A 9,880-nucleotide genomic window follows, 5' to 3' on the forward strand; every position below is an offset into this window, starting at 1 on the left:
ATTGGGTTGTTACCGACAGGTGAAAATTTCATATCATTAGCACCTCTAGTAATATATTTACTGAGAAAAATGGTGACGTGTTCAATACTTATTTTATCTGCTGTATGTGGTAGTAGCTGAGAGTCATCCCCAACCAGTGGTGGACAAAGTATTCAACTCTAGTACTTGAGTAAAAGTATTGATACTCATGGTCAACTCTACTAAACTACAAGTAAAATTTACTTGGTCAAAAGTATTCAAAACTACATGCATTTAAAAATACTCAAGTATTCAAAAGTACAAATTAAGTTTTCTAATATCAGTACATTGCTTTATTGTTTTCAGAGTGATTTTAGAGAACCTTGTAACTCTCAGAAACCACCTGATGTATTGACACGTAGAACCACTGTGCACTTTACAGGTGCACTCTTCTGTGCACCTGTAAAGACTTCAGCAGAAATATACAATAAAGTGAGAGGTGAGTTATTAAATGTGAAAATTTAGTTTATCTGCGGTGAACACAGAAGACATTTAAACTGATGCAAACTGTTTTCAGTCCTGATATCTCAAACATCGAGCTGAGATATGGCCATGGCTGAGCTGGTTTTTTGGCTTTTTTCAGTCGTCTCCATTGCTGGGTTTTGTTTGAAATGAAGGTGAGGGCTCAGCTCATGACCATTAAAGAAGATGATATAATTCCAAATCTATCCCAGGTGTGACCTACAACTGTGATTGGTTCCCTTTGTGAGGAACACAGCGTGTGGCCAATTACATTTCAAGAAAGATAAACAGCAACAGCAGAATACAAAACTCTGCTGAGCCAAAAGTAAAGAGTAACTAAGCTTCCTAGAAATGTAGTGGAGTCAAAAGTACAATATTTGTCTTTGAAATGTAGTGGAGTGAAAGTCATAAGTACCCCAAAAAATAATTACTCAAGTAAAGTAAAGATACTCAAAAAATGTACTTACTGTAGGTAGAGTATTCAAGTAGATATACTCCATTACTGTCCCCAACACATACTATGAGCGCTCTCATRAGGTGTTTGTTGTTTCACGACTTTGTCTTTTCTCATCATGAGACGATTTATGTTTAAAAGTCTGCCCAGAAAGGTGGCAGGCAACATGCAGTTCTTACCAGGCTGCCAGGCCTTTAGAGGAGTCCAAAAACATTTCAGATGTAAAAAATGGGATACATCACCATTCTATAAAATCACCTTACAAAATGTTTCAGGAAAACACTCTAAATTTACAAATCATTTAGAGAGTTGATAATATACCTTTTTCAAACTGTTGAATTTATAGAAAACGATTTTTTAAATTCAATTTTAAAATGACCTCTCACTGATGATAAAGTAACTATATTCAGTTCTGTTTTCTACTGAAGTGGCTACAATAAATAAATAAAATAACCTCTGCAGTTCTTATTGGGTTTTATTAAACAGTGCTCATACAGTAGAGTTTTAAATTCATGCTTAATTGTTTTAGCAACACTGTGCATTCAAATTCTCAAACGTTGATTTGACTCAGTAGTTTCACATTCTACCTGTAATAATAAATCACATGTATTTTACCACAACTTTCTGCCATGTTTCAGGGAGATCCTGCAGGAGATTCAGAGGCTGCGTTTGGAGCATGAACAGGCCTCTCAGCCAACACCAGAAAAAGCCCAACAGAACCCCACGCTCCTGACTGAACTGCGGCTCCTCAGGTATGAACCAGACCCAGTGAAAGGAAGAAAAATACACAAACAAAGCCACTTCGGTTTCTGTTTGCTGAAGCCAAGCTTCAAGCAAAAATAATGTCCTCTTAAGTTAGGAGGAAGTTTTTTAAATGGGTTGGACAGCAGCACAAGACTTCCTGCAGGATTCTGTCACCCTCAGGTTCAGTTCTTGGAAAAGACTAGCCTGAGTGGACGAGTTGTCCTGAACATCGTCTTGCGTTTGTTTCATGTCCTAAACAATAAATCAGATAGAGTTCAGAAAGTAAACAATTTTTAAATAAAATTTCTTATTACCRTTTTTACAGTCTTTATAATAACCTGCTTATGTTACCTTGACAGAAATTGCATTTTTTCCAGTTCTGACTTTTGATTTACTCCCATTGTAACTCCTTACTGTTAGAAAGAAAAAAATAGTATAGGTCTTCTGGACGGGTTCTTCTTTAATGAAACGTTTCGTCTCTCCTCCAAGAGACTTCTTCAGTCTGAGAGTTTCAGGCAAAATTCAGGCTTTTAAGCCCTGCCTCCATGTGACTGATACTCACATCACATGGCTATCGTTGACACCTAATTAACACCTATTGTTAACAGGGGGTGGAGTGATACTGGCAATAGCCACACTGTAGGAGGGGGACAACTGAAAACGGAGGCCTCCACCTCTGTTTAATGATGGACGGTCTTTCTTCACAAAAATGGCTTCTTTTACTCCTCTCTCAAACCAACGTTCCTCTCTATCAAGAATGAGAACATCCTCATCTCTGAAAGAGTGACCGCTGGCCTGTAAATGAGTGAAAACTGCAGAGTTCTGGCCATTAGATGTAGCTCGTCTGTGTTGGGACATTCTTTTGAACAGTGGTTGCTTTGTTTCCCCGATGTATAACTGGTCGCAGTCCTCCTGGCACTTAACAGCATATACAACATTGCTCTGTTTGTGCCGTGTTTGTGTATTCTGTTTCCTTACTGTTAGTATTTTAAAAATAACATGGTACTTTTTAGGTATTATTACTAAAAAATGAATTTATATTAGAATCAGCATCATCCATCATTGTCACTTTGCTCCTTTTGACTCTTTGGTTTGTTTGGCATTAGAACTGAAGACAAAGGGACTGATTTATCAAAGGTTTGCATGTGTAAAACGACATGCAAACTTATATGATGAATATGATGATTATCAGAGCTTGCAAAATACTGGGAGGAGGATATTCAAATATATTATAAATAATATTTAGCTCCACAATGTGATTGATCAAACCTGACACTGACTGTGGTTGCTGTTTCTGCATCTTATGTTAAGCACAATTGAAAGACAGGTGCAAACTTGTACCTGCTCTGCTTCAGATGCAGCCGTCTGCTCCCCTCCACTAAGTGTCGCTACTGTTTCGCACCTGTTCTAATAATTTTAGATTTACCATCTGCTTGCAGTTTTGCTAATTTTTAGCATTCGTGTCCTGTAAGCTTTCAGGATCTGTTTTTCTCCTTTAAGCTGCTGCTTTGATTTTTAGCTAATGTTATTTAATTGTAGCATCTGGTCTACTTGTTTTATCTTTAAAACCTTAGTTTTAGCTTCTTTGGCAAATTTCAGTAGTCATTTAGTATTTTGCATTCATATTACATTTTTTGTGAAAATATTTTTTCTGGTTAATTTATTAGTATTAATATTATTATTCAGTGGTATGTTAGACATATGACCTGGCCACCTTAACTCATGTCCTGTCCGTGTGTCACGTCTTTGTCCACAGACACAGGAAAGATGAGCTGGAGAGGCGCATGTCAGCTCTGCAGGAGAGCAGGCGAGAGCTGATGGTGCAGCTGGAAGGACTCATGAGGCTGCTGAAGGTAAAACTGTCTCCTGCTTCAGATAGGGTTTTCTGGAAATAGGATGTTAAAACCTCAGTGCTGAGGATCATAATCAAATTACTTAAATCTGCAGTTGTTTGACATTAGGCAGACTTGTTAGTGAGAATCTGCTTTAAATAAATGGGTTTTAAGCTCGGTGTACCATTTGATTAAAGGCAATACATATAATTCTCTAAAACCAAAACATTTATTTTAATCTTTTACTATGAAAAACACACCATATGATGCATGCAAGTGTCACTTTGGTCTTCTTTTCATGACTTTAATTTTCTTGCTTTCACTCTTGCTCTTTCTCTGCTTCCATTTGCCGGCTGATAGGATGAGGAGCAGAAACAGGCTGTAAGTTTTCCTTAATTCAGTAGACAATGCTCAGTGCCAAGCTCTAGTCACATTACTTGGTTTAATATGTCTCTGCTTCTTACTCAGATGCGTGCAGGTTATTGTGTAAATATAGAGCAAACACCTACCACTGCACTGCTTTCTTGTTGGCTCATAAGTTAGCCATGGAGACGTCAACTTTAAAGCTAGTTTTCAAACTAAAGTGGTGAAAACTGTGTTTTTATTAGTCCAAAAGTCAAGGACCTTCTCCTTTTATCAGTTTTAACAACCTCCCTTGGATGGGACTGTCTGACTCGCCATCTGCTGCCTGGCTCAGAGCCATCGACCCAGTTTGCCACGGTCCCAGAGACGCCACAGAAATCCTCTTTCTATGAAATACAGCTTCAGACTGAACACTACAGCACCCACACATCAGTTACATCCATCTAATCATGCATGAAGGAGATGCAATATAGAGAGTGAAGCCCAGTAGTTCATTACCAGAAAGTATTTTTGTTCTCCCTGAAAGGATTAGCTTCTTTTTAGTCACATTTGTGTCCATGTTTGCTTTGATAAATGTCATGTTTTAAAGGTTGGATCAGTCTGTAAAGCAGCACAGAAAGTCAGTTGATCCAAGATGTGTTTGTTTTTATGTGGAGTCATAAAAAGCTTAACAAGTTACGAAAGTTTTCCCTCTATTAAAAGCCCAGAGCAGCCATGGACAACTACTTATTTTATTTATTTATTTTTGTATTTTATTCCACTGGACCTTATTTGGAATTAGGTTTGTGCCTAAAAAACTCTTGAATGATCGGACAAAAAAATTAAAAATATGAGAAAAAAATAACATTAAAAAATCATTTCATAAGCAAAACTTGCAATCTGTGATCAAAATCTTAAAGCAATACTGTAAAGTCTTCGTCTTGTCTTTGTTAGACAGAATATAGTTTTCTTATCAGTTTGCTCTGTTTCATTCTCGGTGATCAGAGTTTTGCTCTCTCTGAAATGACTGAAAATTAATACACAACCCTAATAAGGATGGAAATACAATCTTATTTGCATCTGTGTGTGTACAAGTCGACTACCAGAATATCTCATGAACCACAAGTCGARGTGGGTAGTAAATAGTACATTTACTCAGTTATATTTACTTGGGTACATTTTTGAAATACAGTACATTTAGTAGTTTTACTACACAGTACTTTTTACTTTACTTGAGTAATAATATTATAAAGTATCATTACTCTTGATTWAGTAAAATTTCAGGATACCAAACCCACTGTAAGTAACTTCACTAAATAAAGAACAAACATGTTTCAACCAGAAATGCACCACAGAGACACACATGCAGTTTATATTTAAGTGAAACCTTGTTTGTTCTCAAGCTGTGTTGTTTTGATGCTATTTTTTTTAATCTGCTGAGCCTGCGGAGAAATTTGGATGTCAAGTGAATATATGGTAAACAGTATAGTCAGTGGAAGTTCCATACAGTAAGTGTCATAATGAGGAAAATTTGACTTGGAAAAGTGTTTCTTCTGTTGGAATTCAGTCCTGAAAAACACAAGAGTTTGCACATAACTCAATATTTTTTGTCAGTTTGATGACTTTTTTTTATATTAAATCAAATGTCATGATCAGTTACTCAGTACTCAAGTAGCCTCTTTACAAAATACTTTTCTACTTTTAATGAAGTAATTTCTTGGACAGGAATAAAAATATGTTGAAGTAGTCTTACTCCTGCTTGAGGTCAAATTTTGAGTACCCTACACCCCTCTGACCACAACATTTATTGATGAAACTTGCAAATGTAATCATTGGAATCACATGCAGAACTAATTAACCTTTGGAGTTGATGTGATTCAGTAATTATAATTTAGTAATTTTAAACATACTGACCTAAGATTGGCTAAGCTCAGATTCATCTCCAACATGTACTTGGATTTCTAACAGAAAGAAAAATAAAGATTTGAATTTTTTTCTGTTATTTATTTGTAGTCAAACCCCGACATTCTAAAACCACCCAAAAATGCTAGAAGTGGTATTTTTTTAAAATATATATTTAGAGGTAACGCAAAAATGGCTAGCACTCAATCAGTATTGTTCCTATTTTTTATATGGCTGTAGCTGACAATCATTGATAACACTTACTTCTACTCATTTTGCAGAATCATCTAAAACTTTGGCATTAAACTTTAGAATCAATCAGTATTGTTTGTCTTTTACCAAAATACAAACTACTGGAGGGGTTTTAATGAAACTTACACAAAATACATAATTATTGGAAGTATACAGCGGGTAAAATAAGTATTGAACACGTCACCATTTTTCTCAGTAAATATATTACTAAAGGTGCTAATGACATGAAATTTTCACCAGATGTCGGTAAAAACCAAGTGATCCATACATACAAAGAAATCAAACCATAAATGTCCAGAAATGAAGTTATTTGTAATAATGTGGAATGGCACAGGGGAAAAGTATTGAACACACTTACTGAAATTTATCTAATACTTTGTACAAAAGCCTTTGTTGTCAATGACAGCTTCAAGACGCCTCCTGTATGGAGAAACTAGTGGCATGCATTGCTCAGGTGTGATTTTGGCCCATTCTTCCACACAAACAGTCTTCAAATCTTGAAGGTTTCCTGGACCTCTTCTATGAACTCTGATCTTTAGTTCTTTCCATAGATTTTCTGTTGGATTCAGGTCAGGTGATTGGCTGGGCCATTCCAGCAGCTTTAGTTTCTTTCTCTGAAACCAACTGAGAGTTTCCTTGGCTTTGTGTTTGGGCTCATTGTCTTGCTGAAATGTCCAGCCACGTTTCATCTTCATCATCCTGGTAGATGGAAGCAGATTTTTATCAAGAATGTCTCTGTACATTTTTCCACTCATCCTTCCTTCAATTATTTGAAGTTTGCCAGTACCATATGCTGAAAAACAGCCCCACACCATGATGTTCCCACCTCCAAACTTCACTGTTGGTATGGTGTTTTTGGGCTGATGTGCAGYGCCATTTGACCTCCAAACATGATGTTTATTCTGGCATCCAAACAGTTCAATGTTGGTCTCATCTGACCAGACTATATTCTCCCAGTATTACACAGGCTTGTTTAAATGTTGTGCAGCAAACTTTAAAGGAGCTTCAACATGCTGTTTCTTCAGCAGTGGAGTCTTGCATGGTGAGCGTGCATACATGGTGGTTCAGTGCATTACTTATTGTTTTCTTTGAAACAATCGTACCTGCTAATTCCAGGTCTTTCTGAAGCTCTCCACAAGTGGTCCTTGGCTCTTGGACAACTCTTCTGATAATTCTTTTCACTCCTCTGTCAGAAATCTTGTGAGGAGCACCTGGTCGTGGTCGGTTTATGGTGAAATGATGTTCTTTCCACTTCTGAATTATGGCCCCAACAGTGCTCACTGGAACCTTCAGAAGTTTAGACATTCTTCTGTAACCGATGCCATCATTATGCTTTGCAACAATAAGGTTGTGAAGGTCTTGAGAGAGCTCTTTACTTTTACCCATCATCAGATGGTTCTTGTGTGATACCTGGCCATCATTTGGGACTGAACCAGCTGATATTAATTTGCACTGACAAGGGGCAGGCTTGCTTTCTAATTACTGAGAGAGTTCAGCTGGTGTCTTGGCTTTCCATCCTTTTTACACCTCCCTTTCTTCATGTGTTCAATACTTTTTCCCTGTGCCATTCCACATTATTACAAATAACTTATTTCTGGACATTTATGGTTTGATTTCTTTGTATGTATGGATCACTTGGGTTGTTACCGACATCTGGTGAAAATTTCTTGTCATTAGCACCTCTAGTAATTTATTTACTGAGAAAATGTTGACTTGTTCAATACTTATTTTACCCACTGTATCTACGACTGATTAAGTTATTATGAAATTGGGATCCGAAAGGTAGTGGAGAGGGTTCTCTTGTCAGGGGCAGACAGGCAAGTGCAGAAGCTGAATAAGCTGAATGTCACTCAGAGTTGCCAGGAGGGTCCAGAAGTGAGGTMAAAGGGACTGGGAACAGATCAGGCATGAGGTAACAGGGTAAGGCTGCAAAAACATGAGGACAGGGACAACCAAATAACCAGAATCATTCAGGGGTTGTGAGACCAGTCACCATTGCAACCTAAAGCTCCAACAGTGAACTGTAGTGAGTCAGGCCCTCAAGATGAGCAGAGCTGTTGAGGTGATCAGAGTCACCTGTAGCAGAAATGCCTGGCAGTACCTGTGAAATATAAAATGTAGAGGAGAGGGAGGTAGAACCACAGACTGACAGCTGGACAGAGTGACATTGGTATCAACCTTGTTTGCCTGTTGGTAAAATATCTTATAAATCATTGGATGAATCATTGAATCTATCTTTACAACTGATTACCTTTCCAAGTTAGTCTAGTTCAAGATGGCCACCACAATTCATCAATCATAGTCAACACAAACATAGCTATAACTCAGTCATATTATTTTTAACCTGTGATGGACACAGCTAACCAAAACATTAGCTTTACAAACCACTAATACGCTAAACAAGAAAYCTAGCTCTGCTAATACAAAACCACTAATCAGCCATCTGCCTTGACCGGCTGGATTTGTGGGAACAGGAAAGAGACACATAGCATCAGAGAAGGACTTAAAATTAGCAGAACCTAATTTAGTGGAAGCTCATCAGTCCACTTGGTTTCCAAAGTTAACAAAAAYGCTAATCTCACTGAAWGAGAAGCTAGATCCGCTATTAGTGGATTAGCGGTCAGTGCCCAACACTGTTTTCAAGGTTTGACCAAAAATGGCTGTAACTCTGTACCTTTGCATCATGATCTCAAGTCAGTGAATGATGTCCATTCCATCAAGGAAGGCTAATGCTTTAATTTAGAAAGATTTAAATGTTGTACAAATTACATACCTCRTTTTATTTCCTTTATAGTTTCATTAGAACAACATATAGAACAAAACAATATGATTTTTTTATAGAAATTAGGTAAATAGGTTTAATTTTTTAAGTATTTGAAACCAACAAATACTGTATTTTGGATGATTTTATGTTTTGCAGTCCCAGTCTGGAGGCTCCCCACATTCTTCTCCTAGTCACGGTGCAGGCTGCTCCATGCCCATGCCCATACGTTCCACCTCAGCTGGCTCCACCCCGACTCACACACCACAGGACTGCCTGGCAGGGGTGGGAGGGGACGTGCTGGAGGCTTTTGCTCAAGGTGAGACTGAACCTAACCTAACAAAAATCAGGCATTAGAAACATGTTTGTAATAATGAACCTTCTGCACTAACTTTCCAGAACTAAGAAGTACTTGTTTTGACCTGAGCATGACTCTGTTCCTCAGGTGTACCCAGAAATCTGCGAAATGATCTTCTAGTTGCTGCTGACTCAATCACAAACACGATGTCATCACTGGTGAAAGAGCTTCACTCAGGTTCGTCCACTCTTCACATTTTTATCACCCACTGTTAAAATGTTAGCATTAATTGTTAGAGTCAACACTGATGTCTGTTAACAAAATTTTCAATGACAGATTTGATCAAACTCTTAGAAAGTTTTCTTTGGAGGCAGGGTCGTTTCAAGGCACTTTGGGGGCCCTAGGCAAAATGGACCTGGTCCCCCACCTGCCTTCAGCCCCAACCTGAAGTCAGGAAGCACAACATAGACACACCATTGATTCCATTGATTTTTTTAAACTTTACCTACACTTTAGGTCAACAAAAATATTTTGAGTGTAAAATGTTACCATTTCAATATTCTGAAATCCCATGACCATCCTGTGAAAAAAAGCACTGTATTGATAATAGTGTAGAAATTGCAAATATTGTATACATATGAAATGAAGACATACACTCACCGGCCACTTTATTAGGTACACCTGTCCAACTGCTCGTTAACACTTAATTTCTAATCAGCCAATCACATGGCGGCAACTCAGTGCTCAGGACAATCTCCTGCAGTTCAAACTGAGCATCAGTATGGGGGAGAAAGGTGATTTGAGCGCCTTTGAAC

At 37.8% G+C, this 9,880-nt stretch overlaps 1 protein-coding gene across 1 annotated transcript in view; it reads left to right on the top strand.

Annotated features, from left to right (window-relative positions):
* Positions 1-9,880, top strand: part of LOC106527749 (dystrobrevin beta) — a gene marked incomplete at its 5' end in the record, with an annotated part of 99,282 nt that overhangs the window by 74,090 nt on the left and 15,312 nt on the right. Inside the window, 5 exon segments of the mRNA XM_014022734.1 lie at positions 1,573-1,686; positions 3,435-3,531; positions 3,871-3,891; positions 8,927-9,086; positions 9,213-9,302. Of these exon segments, the coding sequence (XP_013878188.1) occupies positions 1,573-1,686; positions 3,435-3,531; positions 3,871-3,891; positions 8,927-9,086; positions 9,213-9,302 (482 nt within the window).

Source organism: Austrofundulus limnaeus, unplaced genomic scaffold, assembly GCF_001266775.1.
Source record: "Austrofundulus limnaeus strain Quisiro unplaced genomic scaffold, Austrofundulus_limnaeus-1.0 Scaffold340, whole genome shotgun sequence".
NCBI lineage: Eukaryota > Metazoa > Chordata > Actinopteri > Cyprinodontiformes > Rivulidae > Austrofundulus > Austrofundulus limnaeus.